This window comes from Aulonocara sp. 'chitande type north' Nkhata Bay, linkage group LG17 (assembly GCF_057382095.1).
Source record: "Aulonocara sp. 'chitande type north' Nkhata Bay isolate Kocher_YH1m ecotype deep benthic linkage group LG17, A_spYH_male_GT1.1, whole genome shotgun sequence".
Lineage (NCBI taxonomy): Eukaryota > Metazoa > Chordata > Actinopteri > Cichliformes > Cichlidae > Aulonocara > Aulonocara sp. 'chitande type north' Nkhata Bay.
Genome location: NC_141360.1, coordinates 41562994 through 41583765, shown reverse-complemented (window position 1 = coordinate 41583765; position 20772 = coordinate 41562994). Strand labels below are relative to the sequence as shown.

General features: G+C 44.4%; 2 protein-coding genes across 7 annotated transcripts in view; both read left to right on the top strand.

The window, feature by feature from the left end:
- braf (B-Raf proto-oncogene, serine/threonine kinase) overlaps window positions 1-9207 on the top strand; it is a 31574-nt gene extending 22367 nt beyond the window's left edge. For 3 of the 4 annotated variants that reach the window (XM_086270105.1, XM_086270106.1, XM_086270107.1), the window contains 10 exons: window positions 113-249; window positions 328-445; window positions 840-924; window positions 1052-1228; window positions 1313-1359; window positions 1810-1928; window positions 2249-2380; window positions 3301-3435; window positions 3966-4119; window positions 5669-9207. In XM_086270105.1, the coding sequence (XP_086126231.1) occupies window positions 113-249; window positions 328-445; window positions 840-924; window positions 1052-1228; window positions 1313-1359; window positions 1810-1928; window positions 2249-2380; window positions 3301-3435; window positions 3966-4119; window positions 5669-5691 (1127 nt within the window). In that variant the 3' untranslated portion in view covers window positions 5692-9207. Of the gene's footprint in view, window positions 1-112; window positions 250-327; window positions 446-839; window positions 925-1051; window positions 1229-1312; window positions 1360-1809; window positions 1929-2248; window positions 2381-3300; window positions 3436-3965; window positions 4530-5668 lie in introns of those variants that run through there. The other variant, XM_086270108.1, reaches the window with a different exon arrangement.
- A 3027-nt stretch (window positions 9208-12234) lies between these two features.
- Window positions 12235-20483, top strand: LOC147310667 (interferon-induced protein 44-like). 3 transcript variants are annotated; one of them, XM_086269652.1, is made up of 9 exons: window positions 12235-12320; window positions 15306-15822; window positions 16229-16277; window positions 16437-16632; window positions 16707-16859; window positions 16948-17119; window positions 18818-18918; window positions 19016-19206; window positions 20123-20483. In XM_086269652.1, exons 2-9 carry the CDS (start codon window positions 15351-15353, stop codon window positions 20220-20222), a joined length of 1434 nt encoding a protein of 477 aa, XP_086125778.1. In that variant the 5' UTR covers window positions 12235-12320; window positions 15306-15350; the 3' UTR covers window positions 20223-20483. The 3 variants fall into 3 exon arrangements, with proteins under 3 accessions (XP_086125778.1, XP_086125779.1, XP_086125780.1); XM_086269653.1 differs by having other exon boundaries at window positions 12235-12332; XM_086269654.1 differs by having other exon boundaries at window positions 12277-12368.
- The last annotated feature ends 289 nt before the right edge of the window (window positions 20484-20772 follow it).

Below are 20772 nucleotides of genomic sequence, written 5' to 3'. Positions count from 1 at the left end.
ATGCTGAAGCCTCAGTCTCTCTCTCTCTTTTTCCCTTCCTTCCTTCTCTGTTTTTGACAAGTCCCTCACTTCCAGACCTTTACCTTTCACTACTCTTTATCTTCTTCTCTAGGTTCGACCACAGGTCTGTCGGCCACGCCTCCCGCCTCTCTGCCTGGCTCTCTGACCAACGTCAAGGTCCCACAGAAGTCGCCGTGCCCGCAGAGGGAGCGCAAATCGTCCTCCTCGTCCGAGGACCGCAATAAGATGGTGAGTGGCGTCCGCAGATGCTAGCGTTGTGCTGCGTCTCATTGTGTGCTCGTGCTGATCGAGTGTCCTGTATGACAGAAAACCCTGGGGAGGCGGGACTCCAGTGATGACTGGGAAATCCCGGAAGGTCAGATTACTCTGGGTCAGAGGATAGGCTCTGGATCTTTTGGAACTGTCTTCAAGGGAAAGTGGCACGGTAAGACTGCGCCGCGCCGTCACACCCCACGCAAAGACACTTACAGAGCGCCGTCTACATGCCGCAGCCTGCCTGCTGATCGTGTTCATACTTTGATGAGCAGCGTGTACACGCCGCTTCCTGCATCAGTTAGTCCTGCAGGACCAGCAAGCGGGTTAAGGTCAGGGACGAGCTTGAGTCGGCGCTCTTTCTGGGATAGAACAGTTTCCATCAGCTCGGGGTGAACAAACTGGATAAACCTGCTCGCCACAGATAAAAATGAAATTAGTTTTAATTGAAAAAGATTTGGAATAAATAAAGCAGATTAGAGCTTCGTGCGTTAGCTTTTCCTTGTTAAATCTCAGCAGTTAGTAAATTAGCGTCATCTTTAATCATTTTGTCCCCGGGCTCTCAGGTGATGTGGCAGTGAAGATGCTGAATGTCACCGCTCCCACGCCACAGCAGCTTCAGGCATTCAAGAATGAAGTGGGAGTCCTCAGGTAAGCCCCGCCTTCTCCTTTGTGCACCAGCGCGCTGCTGCACGCTGCAGAACGTCACCTTACTGATGCAGCCTGCGTCATCAGTGTAAACCTGCTGTAATTTGAACACGTTGTGTGTTTGCACCAGGAAAACGCGTCACGTGAACATCTTGCTCTTCATGGGCTACACCACCAAGCCCCAGCTGGCCATCGTGACCCAGTGGTGTGAAGGCTCCAGTCTGTACCACCACCTGCACATCATCGAGACCAAGTTCGAGATGATCAAACTGATCGACATAGCCCGACAGACCGCTCAGGGCATGGAGTGAGTAACCTTTCAAACATCGAGCGCTGTCAAATTCCACAACGAGCGCCGTCGCTCTAATGACGCTTTGCTCTTCACCTTCAGTTACCTGCATGCCAAGTCCATCATACACAGAGATCTGAAGAGCAACAGTATCCTTTTGAATCAAAGTCATCGGGTGATAAGCTGGACTTGGTGCTACAGGAGCGTAAGCAGGACCAAGAAATGCTTCGTTTCAGGGGAGAATAAGAAGAGCACACCTTACAGCAGGTATGGACCTTCCCACGACCCCGGCCCAGACAGAGGCACCAATATATCAAATATGATATTATTACCGTTCATCCACCAAAGTGATGGGATCAGAATGCAGTGATTGTCCAATACTGCGTAATACTACAACACTGCAAGACACACGATACAGAACATCTGGAACTGAAGAAGAAACGCTGCTTATTGATTCGCTGGATTGTAGCATCCAGCATGTGTGTCGTTATTGTCACGTCAGTGTTTTGGTTTTTTGTCATTTCATGAAGGATCAAAATGGAAAATCCATACTTGGAATATGAAGGAGCTCAGAGTGTTTCCTTGACCCGTTGTCCCAGATATTTTCCTCCATGAGGACCTAACAGTGAAGATCGGGGACTTTGGTCTGGCTACGGTGAAGTCCCGCTGGAGTGGCTCCCACCAGTTTGAACAGCTTTCAGGCTCTATTCTTTGGATGGTCGGTGTTCGTGTCCTACGAGACACTTTTTGTTTTCCTGTCATTCTTTCCATCTGATGTGTGCTCTCTAAATGTGCTCATGCGTTAAACCAGGCGTGCTGAGGCTAATACAGCAAGAGTGAGAACGCAGAAGTGATCAGAAATGCAGATCAGCCCATTCTCACCCTGTTTGGGGGAACAGAGTATTGCAGAGAATATGAAAAAGAAGCGCCCCCCTTTCATTGCCATAATATTGATTTGAGTCTTTGTAGACGTTTCCTTTCAGTTCAACTGAACAAGCAGTGAATTATTGACGGTCGGTGTAACTTGTGCTTCGTCAGGCTCCAGAGGTAATCCGGCTGCAGGACAAGAACCCCTACAGCTTCCAGTCGGACGTGTACGCCTTTGGCATCGTACTCTACGAGCTGATGTCAGGAGCGCTGCCCTACTCCAACATCAACAACAGAGACCAGGTGAGTGGATGTGAGCGCGGCCCCACTGCTGCACTCGCTCTAACAGATACTCCAGACTCCGCCCCGTTTTACCTCTGGTTCAGCAGTCAGACTGAACCATGTTTTTGCTGCTTTAACAGGTGCATTTCCCCCAGTGTGGCATTAACATGTTAAATGGCTCTTCTGTCGGGTTTTCTACTCTGAGCACGTTACACACCATGCCTCATTCATCCATTGATAAAAGTACTTTTCTCTCTACGCGTGTGCTTTCTACTTGGGGTTGTTATCTTGCCCGAGGATATTGGGCGTGCAGAAGGAGGGATTGAACCCCAGATGTTTCATGTTTGGGGAATTTCAGCCAGTTTTATTCAAAGTTTCCATTTTCAGAGGCTGAAAATAAATTGGACTGAACATCATTTTAATAATGTTTGGAATATAAATGGTGTTTGCTGTTGAATGGGTGAGATGCTCTGCCAGGCCTTTAGCTGGGTTTGTCTGTGGTTCACTATCCATCCACTGTGAGGCGCTGTTTGCCCGGTCTCACATTCGGCTGAAGCTGAGCAGAGTAAAGTCCTGTGCACTTCACACTTCATGTGCATGCACGTACCGTCACATGGTCTCAGCAGGTGATGTGTTACACGTTGAATCGTGAGCTGTTGCTTTCTTTCTCCATATTTGTTTCCCATCTTTCTGCTGCACCGTGTTTTCAGGCACCAGGAGGTTTTCCATATCCAAAGAGTTCTGTGATCCTCTTTAGCTGTGTCGATGTTGCAGAGCTGGCTGACGCATTTTGTCTTTGGACCTCATATTTAAAGTTTGAGACCAAATTTGAACAAATGCCAAAAACACTTGGAATGAGCTGCAGATCTTTGATTTGTCATTAATGATGAGGGAGCAGAGCTCAGAAGTTTGTTTCACGACTCGTTCTTTCTGTTCCATAGATCATATTCATGGTGGGACGAGGTTACCTGTCCCCTGACCTCAGCAAGGTCCGCAGCAACTGTCCAAAGGCCATGAAGAGGCTGATGGCTGACTGCCTGAAGAAGAAGAGAGAGGAGCGGCCTCTCTTCCCTCAGGTGAGAGCCCACACTGACGCTTTTATACATTGAGAGGAAATAATATTTACAGTAAACTCTTTTTCTTTTTTTTCCCAAACCCTTTCAAAAATCGCTGAGACACGGAGACAAGAGAGTCTCACACTCATCACATCCCAGCTTCTCTTTAAACTCTAATGGTCTTAATATTTGTTATTTAACAACAGTTTAGTGACGTTTCTCTCCATCAAATCCGACTCTTGCTGTCCTGGTGTTCACCTCCAAAGCCCTTCAGCTAGTGGCAGCAAACAGACATGGATCGTTTCAGGGTGGAAGCTCTGAGTTTGGTGCAGAGTGAGCGTTCGCCCTTACTCCCTAATTTGCAGCATTTTGGATTTCTTTACTTCCTTCTTTCTGACAGTTGTTGCGTTGCCACCGATGGCCTCAGCAAGCAGCTGCAACCACAGAAAGCAGCTGAGCTGATGTAGTCGCTCGTTTCTTGTGTTGTGAGGGAATGGTGATCATACGATCCTAACTAACGACCCCTGTGGCTTTGTTGTGTATTTCTTCAGATTTTGGCATCCATTGAGCTGCTGGCTCGCTCGTTACCCAAAATCCACCGCAGCGCCTCGGAGCCTTCGTTAAACCGAGCTGGTTTTCAGACAGAGGACTTCAGTTTGTATGCCTGCGCCTCACCTAAAACCCCCATCCAGGCCGGCGGTTACGGTGAGTTATTTTTCTTGGGAACATCGCTTCTCAGCATCTGGAGCGGCGAAATCTGGAGCTGACAGTAACAGGAAGTGGTAGTGTAGCTTTTTCATCACATACACCATAACTACCTCTAATGAATGTGCCTTATCCCCAAACCATGCTTAGTGCATCACATCTCATCTTTCAGTGTGTTGGCTTGCAGAATATTTCTTGGAACTGAATTTCCACTTACCGTATTCTCGGCACTATGAGGTGCACTTAAAATCCTTTAATTTCTCAAAAATCGAATGTGCGCCTTATGTATGAATTCTGGTTGTGTTTACTGACCTCGAACCGATTTTATGAGGTACACGGCGCTCAAAAATCTGTCAAAATGTTTTAGTACGACTTTGGTAGCTACGAAGCCGCAGCGCCTGATGGATTGTTGGAGCGTTACAGCTACTGTAGTCAGGAACCTCACAGATGAATCTGGGTCCTAAACTCCATTAACTTCAGGTCCCAAAGTTAAACGAACACTGCAGCATCACTAAGAGTTAAAAACTGTCTAAATTCTTCCATCTGTAATAAAATGATCAGCGTTCTGCTCTACCAGGTGTAACAATTAAGTTTAACATCCAGGCATCCATGAAAACAGAATTTATTACATTTAACAGATTGTGGATGGATTATCTCAGTTGTTCTCCTGGCTGAAGTTTGGTCCTTTTACAGCATCCTGCCATGCGATTACATTTGTTTCTGACCACCGAGAACACTCACGTTAACTTTTATCGAGTGGAAAAAAAGTTAGCTTGTTTATATTATGCTAACATAGCTGTGTCGCTAGCGGTCACGTAGCACATCATTATATACCAGCTAGCCCAACTTCAGTAACCCTACAAACGTCACTGCTGTTTAGTTTTCTGTCTTCATTTATGCTGGAAGTGATAGCAGAGCTGTACGTTTTAATTTGTTTCCAAAACCCCGCAGTCAGGACATGCTATATTGTATTTAGATAGCAGGGAGTTAGCTCGCTAGCTTCTAACTTCTAACTCTGTTAAATGTCATAAATTCCGTTTTCATGGATGCCTGGATGTTAAACTCAGTTGTTACACCTGGTAGAGCAGAACGCTGATCATTTTATTAAAGATGAAAGACTTTAGACAGTTTTTCAACTCTGAGTAATGCCACAGTGATCGTTTGACTTTGGGACCTGCAGCGGAGTTTAGACCCAAACACAGCTAGTGACGTCAGACTTAAAGACCAGATCAGGTGTTGTTATTTGTGTGACAGAGTGTCAGGAGTTATTTTCCCTTTAAGTGTTAAAGTTGTTGGATATTCTCAGATTTGTGCATAAAAACAAATAAAAAGAATAGAAGGTTTTCTTGAGGCCCTCGCTTGTGGTACTTTGGTACTTGCATCGGTGCAGTAGTCCTTATATTTCCCACACTTGTATCGGGCCTTTGTCACTGGATGAGTGTTGTTTCATAAAGTAAACTTCACTGGAAACGCGCTAACTTCATATTTCCACCTGAAACTTGACACTGCTGTCCACACACCGTCTGTCTTTGTTTCTTTATCTTTTCAGGGGAGTTTTCAGCATTTAAATAAATGGCGGCAGATACCAGCAGTCCATCCCTCGTCACTCCTCAACAGTCTTGTGTCCCTGCGGTGGATTCATTCATTACTGGGAAAAAAAAGAAAAAAGGAAAAAACCAATGCGCCGTTTTCTTCCTCCGTCACCTCGAAGAAGGCAGCCTCACTAACAAGAAGCCGTCCATTGGGCAGACGGCAGCAACACACACAAACTAATCAGGAACGACGGAACAACAACAAAGCGAAGACAAAGATATCCGTACCAAACCGCTTTGAGGAAGACGTGGAAGTAATCGCCTTGCCTGATGGATCCAAGTTGACCCACAGAGGAAAACCATTTAAAGGAGAGCTTTGGATGCGAGTTGTCCGGTCGCTGTTGTGCCGGTGAGGAGGAGCTGGGCGTTAGCCGTGCTGCTGAGCAGAGAACGGGCCTGCGGACCGAGAGGAGGCTTCACGCCGTCAGCTGCTGGAAGGCGCTTCCCTGGGATGGGCTGGAGGAGAAGGATTCTGAAGGACGATGACTTGAAAGAGAAATCTGTTTGTATTTTTTCCATTTGTGTTTTCCATTTTAGCTAGCAGCTGCTGGGAATACTTTCTGTCTTGGATCTTTTAGCCGTCTTTTGTTTTCGGTGTTTATGGAGTTTGTCTCCAACATGGCAGCTGCTCTCTGCCAGCGAGGCTCTCTCTGGGTTTAATGGCAGGACAGCAAAAGATCTGCACCTCAACCATGTTCTCCACTTTAAAAGCTTTCCCCCTTTCAAAGGATATTGTGGTCATGTGACAAGCAGCAGAAATGATTGTCTCCAAGGTAACATCAGGTCACAGACAGCTGAAGGTTTCAGCTGGACCTGCTCGTGGGGTTTCTTTGCTTCTCATCGTTTTCAGATTGATTTTCACACTGCGTGCACGTTGTGGCGTTGCTTTCTTCTCTTCCTGTGGGACCACAAAGCTTCAACGTTGCACTTACACAGACGTGTTACCGGCTGTTGATCAAGAGTTCTGCGGCTTTGACAGTTCTGGAAATGTCCTTTAATCCCGCCTTTTACATTCTCTGTACTTTCATGTTATTCCAGGTTTAGATCTGTTCTGCTCTTTGTTTGCCTTCTTCCTGTACAGGCAGGCCTGCACATACTGACTTATTTATGTGACTTTTTTATGGGTTTATTTTCAGGCTTTTATTTTTTTTTTACAACCCTTGTTTTCGTCATGTGACTCATATTTGCACTTTGATGGATTGAAGCGACCGAGCGACTCGCCTTTTTGTTTTTGTTTCTTTGTTTGTAATTGAAGAAGCGAGCAGATGGCTCAGACTTCCAGTGAAGCTGCCCTCCGCAGGTGCAGGACTGTAAATATTCATTCGAGGACCGCGTGACGAGCCTGCAGACCTGCCGGCGTACCGCCCTGACGAGGCTCCTGGCCTCACCTCGTGGACTGAGAGCGCGCAGCTAGTTGACGTGTCAGACCGAGCGCCGACAGGGCGGGTCTTCGCATCCACGTGTGTCTTTCTATTACGAATGATGGAAACGGACGTTCCCCGTCACCTCCATGGCTTCCTTTCCAGTGAGTTTGTATTTTTAACGTTGTTTCAGTCGCCGCATCGTGAGATGATCAGCTTTAGAAAATCGAACTAAACCGGCGCTGTCACGTAGCCAACAAACGTTAGATTCAAAGTATCTGCAGAAAAAGAGAACCTGCCAGGCTTCAGCCCACAGCTGGGGTCTTACTCCACGTGAGTGGCACACAGCCGAGGGGGTCGTGGAGTCTGCGAGAGTACAAATGTCCACCGGCTGTCGGCGTCGCGATCTGCTGTCTGTTTTTGTACGGCTGCAGGCGTGGGCTTTGTTTGTTTCCCAGTTTATTACAGAGAGACCGCGTTGTTGTCACCACTTCAACTAGCTGCACGCTGCCTTTAGTAAAGTCGGGCACGGACTAAACGTGAGCGAAGAGCCGGTGACGGCAGACGAATTGAAAGACTTGATCTGATAAAAGTGAAAGCTTTTCTTGCCTGGTTACCCTGGACGTGGCTGTTTGCTAACACGTCAGCCAAAGCTGCAGGAACAGGATGCATCGCTGCACACAGCATTTGTCTGTTGTAGTTACGTCATCAATTCAAGGATTACAGAATTCTTCTGACAGCTCTGCGCATGCACAGTGTCGTCCAGCGTCACATCTCGGAGCGAGAAACTGTTCGATTGAAAGGTTCGAATTCAGTGTCCGGCGCTCAAAACTTCCAGAAGCCCAGAACCAATCGTCGATCAGTAACGAGCGTTTATTTACCCGCCTCCGTCTGCCGCTTTTACAGATGAAATGTAGAGGTCATGTTGGCCTTTTTAATAAATGACATATCGTCCTGTCACTGGGAGGCTTTGCTGCTACCCACGGCTCCCTCAAGCTTTGCCCACAGCTGCCATTTTCTCCAGAGGACTCTTTAAAGTGTCCTGTGCAGGTGATTGTGTCACCAGAGCGATCACTGCTGACAGAGTCGTGAAGATGATGAAGAAGCTCTGCTGTCAGTGAAACCAAACTCGGGTACCCACAGAGCAGGACGAGGTCCGTCTGAATGCTCCAGTTATCAGTTTGAAGCTTCGTCACGCTGCACAGAGACGTGGACGGGTAGAGTCCAGTGGTTGCCTTTGAGTCTCGCGCGTCGCGTTACATAAGCTAAAGAGTTACTTCGCTTCCACAGTCCTACATTTCTTACGGAGGCACTAAAATCCCAACATCAGACTTTTTACAACTTTCCACTCGTCTTGTTCACATGATGCACAGGAGCTGCATCTCACGGTCTTATTCGGTCACACAGAAGTGAAACTGTCCAAAGTTTGGATGGAAAAGTTCTGAGTTCACGACTTAAAGCACCAGAGACATCGGGCCATGGAGATGCTGATGAAGACCGAGTGATGCAGCACCTGAGCTTAGCCTCACCGCACCGAGCACACAGCCGCCTTCCACAGGCAGTGTTAACATCCTCCTTCCTGCCGCCTGCAGAGCTGGGATCGGCTCACGTGATTGAATTCAAGGAAGGAAATTGACGTGTTTTTCAAGAGTGCGGTTTTCCTTGGAGATGGTTATTTTCTATAGGAACACCATGTACATCTGCTCTAGCTTCATAGATCCTGCAGGAGCAAACACTGGACTCTGCGTCTCGTGCAGCGCTTTCCGTTAGCCGCCTTCTTCTACTTTCACGTTCCTTTCTTCTTAAACATTCCCTCCCTCACTCCTTGCCTGCACCTTAGACCCAACAATTCCTTTCAACCGAGTACTATCATGTAAAACTTTAGATTTGTTTGGTTTTTTCACCTGTAAATATTGTACAAAGGAAATACTGTCAGTTTGCTAGGAGGCATGGAGACAACAACTGTACAAACAAAGTACAACACGTTCAAAATAAAGTCACAAAGATTAAAAGACATTTTCATAGGCAAACAAATGTTTGAGTGTAAAAATATTTAAGGGTGTATCATACAGAGAAAGAGCTTAATGTATTTGTTGTGAATATAAAAAACTGATATATTAAAGAAATGCATGAAAACTTTACCTGGTTCTCTGTGTGTGATGTGCTGTGACATCCACAAGGTGGCAGCGTGACCATGACTGTACATCCCACAGAGATCAATACCAAATCATAATAAGCTTTCATCAATGCGTTACTTGACCTGTGAAGTCCATAAATGCACATGAATGAAAGCTTGGAGCCTCAGCCAGCAGCTGCATCTCTGAGAAATCACTTGTTCAAAATGATTCAACCCTTTTCCTAAAGCTCCGCCTTCAGTTTCAGTTAATATGTTTAATACACAATAAATATGGGCAGTGAGCGCGGTTCTCAGAAGGCCACGACTCTACGATGCATCCCCGTGCCTGAGCTCGACCTTAAACGTCTGCATCACTAACATGGATCCATAAAACCCTGATGAACATTTTTCTGCAGAATAATTACTTCTACGTTTTGATGCTTTGAGCAACAAAAGAAAATACACCGTCTGTGTGCTGTGGTGTGTTTTACAAAAGAAAGGTGCTGAAAAATCTCAGTCTCATTACTCAACATTGTGAGTAATGCTACATCTTTTCATGAATGTAGGATTAATATTATGTTGCAATTCTTCAGGCAGAGAGGAGTGCAACCAGGTGACGGTGTTCATGCAGAGTGCAGCCGGTTCCAGGTTTAACCTCCTCTTGTTGTTCCACCACATCCCAGTGACTGCTGGTGACCGTGAGGGCCGTCTGAGTACAGTGACCTCACGGTCATGTTAATGAAACAAGTTTGAGATCATTTGAGATTTCGATTGTTTTGCTGCCGATAGACTCATTAGATCAACTCCAGGCCTCGAGGGCCGGCGTCCTGCAGGGTTTAGATGTGTCAGCTGATTCAAATGGCTACATGACCTCCTCAACATGTCCTGATGTTCTCCAGAGGCCTGGGAATGTGTGTGTGTTGACTCAGGGTGAGATCTAAAACCTGCAGGAGTTGGACACGCCTGCTGTAGAAACTTGCATTAACAGGTGTACATAACAAATCTGTTGGTGAGTGTATTAAAAAAAGAACAAAAGACAAAGCACAAAATGATAAAAATGGTTCGTTTCAGTCAGTTCAGCTCTGGAGGAAAGTTCATGGATCCAGTGACATGTTGGTGGGACTGTGGAGGATACTGGGACTCATACTGGGACAGTGAGCGCTCATGATGTGCTGTGGTGAGCCTCAGTGGCAGCAGTCGAAAGAAGAAATGTGTCAGAGTTAGGAGTGACTGCAGTTCAGGAGGAAGAACAGGGCGTTAATAATTGGAAGGTTGGGGGTTTGATTCCAGTCTGCATGCCTTATCCTTGGGCAAGATACTAATGTGTGAATGTTAGAAAAGATGGAGGGAGGGGTTCGAGCTGATGGGGTATTCTCCGATTGCCTTTCTTGTAAACGTCGTAGAACAACAGTGTGTCGCGCATCGCCGGCCACTGACCACGACTCGTATCTGTGTCCATAAAAGTGATTCTCTTCCCTCCAACCCCCTGCACGTCCACTTCACTCTTCCCTCCATAAACCTCTGAGATCTTCCCCCTTTTCCTCCCAGTACCTGCACAATACATATCTTCTTATCCACCTTACCTCCTGTCACATGTCAGAACCACCTCAGCCTAACTTTGTCTCCTGCCTGCCCAGCCTGAGCGGTTCCTTTGACGTACTCATTTCTAATCCTGCCCATCCTGCTCGCTCATAACATCTTCAGCACCGCCTCCTGTCCTTTTGTCAGTGTTTCCAAACTGTCGCTAACACTGACTGAAGACAAACCACCACCTTCAGTAGTGACAGCAGTTGAGAGGAGCTCATTACCTCCAGATGTGTGGTGCCACAGAGCAGGAACCCAAGTCAAGTCCTGCCCCTGAGAAGTACAGATAGCTGACAACTAAGGGAAGCTGCTGATTGGGTGGTGAAATTCCAAAGCTGCATGGCTGCATCACCGATGACTAATCCCGGCGCTCTTCTGAACAAACTTGTCCCGGACATCAAGTTGTTCAATGATGAATCAGCTGCAAAAGTGAAGCCGTTCCTCTGTTTCAGAGACTTTGAGAGATGCCTTCATTTCATCTCTCCTCGACCTTTGTCTTTACTCTGTCATCAGTTAGCCGACTGCAGCTGGTCCAAAACGCTGCAGCACAGTTACTGACTGGCCACATCTCCTGCACCAGCATCCTCACACTGGCTGCCAGTTAGTTTTCAAATTGATTTTAAGATTTTGTTATTCATTTTTAAGGCGCTGCAACCTCATACCTTTCTGATCTTTTGAATTGGTGCACTCCTGAGGTCACTGAGGTCTGCAGATCAAATGCTCCTAGCTGTCCCGAGGTCCAGATTAAAGCACGGAGCCTTTGCTGTGACCTCAGGACCTCCCCAACATTGGACACTTTCACAGCCCGTCTGAAAACCCACCTTTATTTTTCAGCTTTTCAATCAGAATGAGTTTGTTCTACTTTTATTTGCCTTATTTCTTACTCAAATCTTCTCATTTTATGCTTCTTTTCTTAAATTTCGTCACGTCTTCCTTTGTTTTTATCTCTTTTGATTATCTTAAATACACACACACACACACACACACACACACACACACACACACACACACACTCTTTGCTTAGGCTGCTGCCCCCGCGACCCGGCCCCGGACAAAGCGGATGAAAATGGATGGATGGATGGATGGATTATCTTAAATGTACAGACCTTTGGTCAAACGTTGTTGTTTTAAATGTGCTGTATAAATAAATTTGACTTTGACTAACAAAGTCAAACCTAACCTAACAAACACAAAGTGAGTGAAGAAGAAACACTTGTGGGAATCCCCCCGCAGCCTCGACCCACTGAAGCATAACTAAGGGAGGGTTCAGGGTCAGCGGACCCAGCCTAATGCTTTAACCCTGATCTTTAAACTAGAGAAGTCTTTGTGTTTATCGAATCCAAACTACGAGCTGGTTTCGAGACGAGGCCCCTGAAAGCTGAAGGCTCTGCCTCCCATTCTACTTAAACCACCGGTAAGCCCACAGTCTGCGAAATGCTTTTAGTTTCATTTCCGGCGGCAGACTGCTTCTCACATCTGTACTTCACATCTGTCCACAGCGACATCTGCGACAACTGCTCACGCTCCCTCATCTGTCTGGACCAGGAGGTAAGACTGGAAGTAAGAAAGAGCTGCGGCCGTTTTTTAAATTTGCATGTAAGATTTTGAATGTTTGTTTGTTTTTTCTTTATTGCAAAACAACAACAAAAACCAGAGAACTGTAAGAAAGTTTAGTTAGTGTAAGTTAATCTAACGGAGACGTCGTTTCGATAATAAAATGCCACATAAATCTGTTAAATCACATTTGGTGCAGTTAGTGAGCTGGGTGTGGTTCACTCTTGTCAGTGACGCCACTGTGGTGTTCGCCTGGTTTCTTTTTTCAGTCTTTCTCTAAATCGATCATCTTCTCCAAAGTGACCATTCAGATTTGCTTGTTTAACAAACTAAAGCAAAATGTATTTTCACATATTTGAACTTTCGGAATCAACATCACAGAAACGAGTGAGCGATGTTTTTGTTTTTTCAGCTCCGGTGTTGCGCCAAAAACGGATTTCCAAGGTCTCCGTGTGTTTTCATGTGTAACATCTTTACGTTGGTCAATGAGCAGAGTTTACAAAAGGTTATACATAAAATTTTAAAAATTACCTGTTTTTCAAGCGTCTTTATAACTCTGTTATTGTGCCTACATTATAACCAATCCGGTCCTTTGTGTCCGCTTAAAGTATGTTTACCGGACCATTGTAATATTTGTGTTTCTGCTGTCCTCGTGCCCAGGTGACCTTTTTTAAAAAGACATTTTAATGTCAACGAGGTTTTTTCTTTTACTGGATAAATAAAGGAAACATTAAAGTCACGGCCAAAAACTTTACCTTGTTACAGGAATGTTGTTTGTGCGCGTTTCACATATTATACACCAACAAGTTATTTAAAGCAGTTTAAATGCAAGCGATCAGTTTTGGCAAAATAAACTTTAGTCTGACTTTGATCGAAAGAACCGATAAGAGCTGGACACGTGCTGTAACCATGGCGGTATTTTTGTGCCTCTATTCCGAGCGCACGTTAAAAAAATGCAAGCGCAAATGTTGCATTTTGAGAAGAAATTTATTTTAGTTTAATTTGAGCGAACAAAATTCATTCCTGCGTGAGAGAAATGCATTTCACTGTTTGCTATTATCCACATCCACGCACAATAACAGCCGCTCTCGCTCAGATCTCTGTGCTCACAGACATCTGCAGACCTGCTCTCAGTGTGTCTCAGCTCTCTGTACACTAGTGATGGGTCGTTCGCGAACGAAATGGCTCTTAGAACGAAATGGCTCTTTGACGTGAACGACGCGAGCCGGCTCCTTATCGCGAGCCGTCACCTTATCGCGAGCCGTCACGTGGGTTTTTTTTTTTTTTTTTCTTTCTCTCAGCCTCTCTCTCGCACTTTTTTCCCGCTTCACTCTGCACGCGAGCCTTGTGCTTTACGCTGGGCAGAGGGGGGAGGGGCGGTAGTTACACTCAGTAGCACAGGAACAGAGCCAGAGAGAGAGAAAGAGAGGCAGGGACAACAACATTAGAAAGGTATAGTAATCATCCACAACTATTTTCGGTTGCAGATGATAAAGGATTGAGAAAGTTTATTCATGCAGGTCCATATGACAGAGAATATGCATGTTCTTTTTGTTTTCATATTATAATTTATATTTAATTGTGTTGTGGTTTGCAGTGTTTTGTGTTGTTTCACTTTAAATTTGTGAAAGGAAAAAGCTGAAAATTTAAATAGTTAAAAGTTGAAATGTGAATAGTTGGTTTTTGTATTATATGATTTATTTATTACATTTTATGTGGAGTGAATAAATAAAAGTATATTTACGGTGGCCCCTAGAGACAAAGCACATACAAACTTCAAATCACGTACGAACTCTGAAGCATGTACAAACTCCAAAACACGTAAAAACACGTACAAACTCCAAAACACGTAAAAACTCCAAAACACGTAAAAACACGTACAAACTCCAAAACACGTAAAAACTCCAAAACACGTAAAAACACGTACAAACTCCGAAGCACGTAAAAACTCAGAAGCATATAAAAACTCAAAACACGTACAAAAGACAACAGAAGTGCTCCAGGATGCTGGGCGCAGTGTTGAGCCTTTGTTATCTTGTGGCTACACAAGCCAGCAAGTACCAATGACCGGATTTGGTGTGTGGTAATAACAGGTAAATGAACTTTTTATTTGAATTATTTGAATATATATATGAGTGCCTGTGTATAAATACACAAACAATACACACATGCTTTCAATTGTGTAATTTAAGTGATCTAGTAGCTCTGCTTTGGAGGTTCAGTTAATGCTAGAAATGTGTTTTGGAGTTTGTACGTGTTTTGTCTCTAGGGGCCACCGCATATATTTATATATAAACATATATAAATAAAACCACTTGTTTTTACGTTAGTAATTCCTTTTGTGCATAATTTTATATTATTGTTAATAATAAATTAATTAAAGCAACAAAACAACCTGAAGAGCCGGTTCGGAGCCGAAAGAGCCGGCTCTTTTTAGTGAGCCGAACCGAAAGAGCCGGATCTCTAAAAAGAGCCTGAAATCCCATCACTACTGTACACCCTTAGAAGTGTGCCACAAAACCCACCAATCACAGACTTGGATGCAATAATTCTGATTGGCTGTTACGGTCTCCAATCAGCTCGCTAGCTACTGCATTCCGGAAGCACGGTCCAGAATGTAGCTAAAGCCAGTGGAGTGGTTTGGTTTAAACTAGATTAAAAACCAATAACAGTCTCAAAAATATATATTTAAAATAAAATAATGAAACATACTAACAGAAAATGGATTCTTGAAGTGTGAAATTATCAAACAATTTTGATGATAAAGACAAAATGCAGATAATTAAAAGTCTTTATGTGTGAATTTGATTCAGTGCACTACACTGAGACCTAAGAAGGACATTATTAAATAGCTCTGAGGCAAATGAACTGTTGTGGTGCTATTTACAAGGAATGAGGCAAAGAAACTGCACTTTGTTTTTAATTATGGAAATATGACTCGATGCAGTGACTGTGGATGTGTTTTCATTGACTCCACAGATTAAACCGTATAACTGACTCAGCTCAGAAGATCCTTTTTCCATCATGAATGCCAAGCTAACCAAAAGCAGGCAGAGAGCCATCTGCTCTGAGCTGGGGAGAGTCAGGCTGCAGCTGCTGTACAAGGCCAGCGTCCACGGCTTCACCGGTGCAGCATTTCACCAACAATGTGACCACCGCTCTCCCACTGTGTCCGTGGGCTACAACAACTCTGGTTTTGTGTTTGGAGGCTACACCAAACAACCCTTTAGTCAGTCTGGAGGGTTTGTGAATGATGATAAAGCTTTTCTTTTTACCTTCACTGGAGAGCAGCTCCTCAAGTATCCCGTCACTGGTCCTGGAAATGCAGTGAAAATGATCGGAAACTCTGGACCTTATTTTGGAGAAGCACTGGTTCTTGTCCATGGAAGCAAGCCAGTAGCGTACAGCAGTCCAGGAAATTATTACAACTTCACTGCTGCAGAGATGCATGGCAATGATCTCAACCTGACGGAGTGTGAAGTCTACCAAGTGGAGGGTAGGTCCACTAGGTTACCGGCTGTCTGCATAATTTATCCCAGACATAAAATAACTTTTAGTTATAATAACAATAACAGGTATCACACGTTATATTCTTGCCCTCTAACAGGCCTTTAATCATTCCCTCCACCCCCTCCACCCTAAATTGAACACGTGGTTAAGAAAATAGATTTCATCACAAGCTCATCCAACCAAAATACTGATGAGTTTATTGCACGGCAGTGGGGTCCATCTTTGATCTGTCCACAATATTCAAGAGTATCAGTTGAATTTTAAGGAAACCTGCAAACATTTGCCCCAAACTGCATTCAAGGTCAAGGTCACATTTACGGTTCTGTGATGGATCGTGAGCCGGGTGAGCGACTGTAGCACTGATGTCCTGCTGTGTTTTTGCTCTTGAACAGAAAGCTCTGAACTTGAGAGGCCATGGAGGACGATAGTGTGGGAGTCTGAGTAAGTGTGACGGAGCCACAGTCCTGACTCTTGTACAGCACACTGATCTACAAACAGCTGGAGGAATATGTTAATCAGTTGGCTGCAATGATATGATATTATATTTACTGACACATATTACAGTTGCTGCAAAAGTTCTCCATCTCCTCGTTTGTGCAGGAAGAGGGCGGGGCTGATTGAGAGCATTAAGAGCTACAAACCCACAGTCAGCTCTGTGACCCAGGCTCGGGTTTTGCTCATCGGACCAGTCGGAGCTGGAAAGTCCAGCTTCTTTAACTCTGTCAACTCTGTATTCAGAGGCCACGTCACCAGCCAGGCCATATCTGGCTCCTCCTCCACCAGCCTCACCACACAGGTGATTGATTATTGTGAGTGGTTTCGGCGGCCCCCTTTCTGTGCGCTGTGCTCTAATCGCTTTGTGTCCAACAGTTTCGCTCGTACTCTGTGAAAGCCGGGCGTGAAGGGAAACCTCTGCCGATAATCTTGTGCGATACCATGGGGCTGGAGGAGAGCAAAGGGGCGGGGCTTGACATCGATGACCTGAACAGCATCCTCAAAGGTCACCTGCCAGACTGTTATCAGGTGCTGCATTACATCAGCAGGACACTGAATGTATGAAACAGAGATTTGTCAGCTGTCGGCTCTAACCGTGTCTCCGTTCCTCCTCTAGTTCAACCCTTCAGCTCCTCTGCATCCTGAGGCCCACGGCTATCACAAGTCTCCTAGACTCAAAGACAAGATCCACTGCGTGGTTTATGTCATTGATAGCTGTAAGATCTCCATCATGCCCACGGGGCTGGAGGAGAAACTGGACGCCATCCGCAGAAAGGTCAACTTAATGGGTCAGTAGAGCCAAGTGCAGTCATTACAGCTGTTTTCCTTCTGAATCTCAGCACAACATACAGATACAGCCACTCAAAGCTGCTACTTTCAGCCAGAGGTCAGCAGGCCGACTGTCAGCCACCAATCAGCCGCTGGGAGTCCCGCCTCCTTTCTGCCATAAACACGCCCCTTTCACGCAGAGATGGTGCTTTCTTCAAATAAACTTTGACTTGGATAGTTCGGTATAGGATGAGCCTTTACCTTATAATATAGATTAAATAATAAATACATAAACAAGACTGAATTGAAATTCAACCCTTTTTATAGCTTTCGTTGTAAACCTAAACCAGATATTTTACACTGAAAATCACCAAAACTGTTTCCAGTAAACAGATTTTCATTCATCCATTTTAATCTAATTTAATAAATCGAAACAATTTTAAAGGAAATGAAATACAGAAAAATAATATTCTTGCTCACAGGTCCCAGACCAGATGTGGAGGTCATTTCTGTGACTGGCAGAGCTTCATTTGCTCATTTATTCTGTTGTTTGCGGGCTTGCTACTTCTTCAGACCTCGGTTTGATTATAAGCATGTTCTTCATTATTTCTGTCAGGCTGCAACTTAATATCTTTAATTTATTCTTTAAATTCTTAAATTGTGTAAAGCTCTCGAGCAACTCATAATTTCTCTATATTTTGAGTGTATTATGAGTTTCATGAAGACTGGGACGATGGAATGTGGGACAGGACTGAGCAAACAGAAGTAACCTCATGGTGCCTTCCCAAAATTCGACATTAGCAGACTACCAGATAAATGCAGTCTATACTAGTATGTGAACTCCATAAATGTAAGGTTTTCCTGATTAATATTCTGTTTCTGTTGAAACCGTCCATTTGTTTCAACGAGGAGAATAAATGGTCTCACAGTTACATCAAGATTTTAAAAAGACCAATATTCGGATGTGCGATTGTTTATGAACGCAGCTCTGCGCTGAGACTGTGGAGCAAACCTTGATAAATTAAACGGGCATGTTCCGGCTTGTCAGATCTTCCCACCCAGTAGAAATTAGTCCTGCATATTTTTAAGTCACACTCTGTTATAAAGGGTTAGGGGTTAGTTAATAATAGTGTTAACATGCTGCACAGGTCATGAACAAGACTTTATTTTTAATTTTCGTTGTAAGTGGGCCAAAGCAGTTAATTAAAAGTAGTCTAACATAAATGCTGTAATTTGATTATTTTAATAAACATGTAACTTGGATGGATTGGATGCTGGCGTGACCACAGTGCACACGTCTGCTGTCGCTCACAGTGGTACCGCTCAGGGAGTTTGTGCGTTCGCTCAGACACATGAAACATTAGAGGGAACGTTGGTGCCAAGTACCGTAGGAATAACTTACCTGTATTTGTTATGGACAAACTATGATTAGTATAGAAGTCTATAGAAGCAGAGCACTCTTTGGGTTCAGATCTGGAAGGTCATTCCTCTCAGTCACACTTTCCCCCCCAGATGAGAGCGTTCCCATCCAAAGACTCCAGGTCCTGTGAACTGTCACTAAGCACACAACCATGAACACGTATACCCACAGTGCACACACTGGTGCATCCTCCCTCCTCACCAGAGAGATGAGATTCTATTATAATGATACTGTGATGACTCACTGTGTCAGAATCTGTGGCATTTTGGAAATGAGCTTCCTGCTCATTTGTTTCCAGGCATTCCTCAGCTGGTGCTCCTCACTAAAGTAGATGAAGCCTGCCCACTGGTGAAAGAGGACGTGAGAAACATTTACAAGAGTGGCTACATTAAGGAGATGGTGAGGATGGTTCTACAGGGAAAACAAACCTTTTTTAGTAAATACAAATAACGTTGAACATGGTAGGATGAGCCTTTTCTTGTACACTGTGATACAGATGCAGGAGGTCAGCTCCCGGCTCGGCGTGCCGTTGTCCTGCATCATTCCAGTGAAGAATTACAGCGAGGAGTTGGAGGTGGACACCGACTGTGACATCTTGTTGCTCAGCGCCATCATTCAGATGCTTCGCTTTGTTGATAATTACTTTGACGAGCTCAGTGACCGAATGAGCAACATGCAAACCAAAGAGTAAGAAGAATTTAAGATGGTTCATTTACCTCCAGGTGACCCTGCACAGTGCTAGTTTACTGTGTTACCAGGGTTACTGGGAAGGCGGGAAGAAAGCTTCTTGCTATTTTTGCTTTTCACAAAGAAATCTTTTTCATTAAACTAACATAAAAACATCAAACATGTATTTACTTAAATACTTGGAGCAATTCTATCAGCTGATTCTAAACCAATCAAGTAAATTTCATCTCACCAGATTCCACTAAATATTTTACATTTACATTGTACTTGTGTGACAGAATTACACAGAAAATCAGAAGAAAACAATGACATCAAGGGTGTAGTTACAATATGCATTCCTGTTTGGAAGAAGACAAAGTTGCTTGGCTTATTTAGTGGGCTCATGCGACGCTGACAGATCTGACAATTTAAAATATTATTTTGTGATTTTTCACAAGAAAATAACATTATTACACTTTTAAAACATCTTATCAGAACAGTTGTACTTTGCTGTTGACTTGTGTTAACATAACTTTCCAGCACTCCCTTCAGTTTTTGTCTGCTGCGCTATACAAACACACGTGTTGGACCAAAGCTCTTAATCTTTGAATGCAGGTGTGTAAAATCAAGCATCTGCAGCCTGCCTCTACGAGCATCTGTGGAAGAGTGAGTTACAGTCTTCCACAGATGAAGACTGTAACTCATGATATCATGATACAGTCATGATATCTCCCCCTGACGCCAGGTCAGGGGGAGATATCATCCCCCCCACGCGACATCGGGTACCAAGGTACGGATTCATGGAAGGACGAGACGGCAGATAGTTTTTATTCGGCAGCCTGTTATAACTGCACCCCAATGCTGTCATGTATATGAGTGCAAAATCATACCTACTGGCAACAGATCAAGTCATGATATTAATCTGTGGTTCCACCAGGGCGTGCCCCGCCTCTCGCCCCATGACAGCTGGGACAGACCCGAACCTCCTGACATGGATGATGTCGGATGGAGCCTCCGGCCGGACAGGTCCACAATAACACGTCACTACGTGGTGATCGTGGGAACTCTTTCGATTCGATGTTCAAAAAGCCAGGATGATGGTGTCACATGTAAATGCAGCGTCGTCATTTTGTTTATGCTTTGTTTTGTTTCCTATTTCTACTTCATGGTTGTTCGTGTGGTTTAGATGCTTCAGTTTTGCACTGTTCTGGTTCATTACAGTCATGTTGCTGCTGTATGCCTCCAGCTATGCCTTTCGGATCTGCAACAATAAAGGTTGTTGAGCATTTTGGCTTCGTTGTCGTGAGTCGCACAGTTTCCCCGTGAACTCTGTGGTGATGATACACTTGTTTTTTTAAATAGAAATTTCATTAAGTTTATATTCGGTTAGGTTTTATATGTTCTCTGACTGGTAACTGACCACTTATGACTTACAAGGACAAAGTTACATCATTTTAAATATGAGGATCATTTGAATAAACCGGTACCTGCCTAAAGTCTAAAACCCACGGCCATCAAATGTTGCATTTGGGCTTCAGACTCTCTGCTGAGTAAAGCGCTATATAAATACAGGCCATTTACCATTTA

What these genes read in the sequence shown, in the direction of transcription:
- LOC147310667 (XM_086269652.1), top strand. Translation starts at nt 15,351, where the DNA reads ATGAATGCCAAGCTAACCAAAAGCAGGCAGAGAGCCATCTGCTCTGAG. An exon ending in CCACCAGCCTCACCACACAG is followed by an intron (nt 16,633 to 16,706) that starts GTGATTGATTAT and finishes TGTGTCCAACAG; the next exon opens with TTTCGCTCGTACTCTGTGAA. An exon ending in ACCTGCCAGACTGTTATCAG is followed by an intron (nt 16,860 to 16,947) that starts GTGCTGCATTAC and finishes TTCCTCCTCTAG; the next exon opens with TTCAACCCTTCAGCTCCTCT.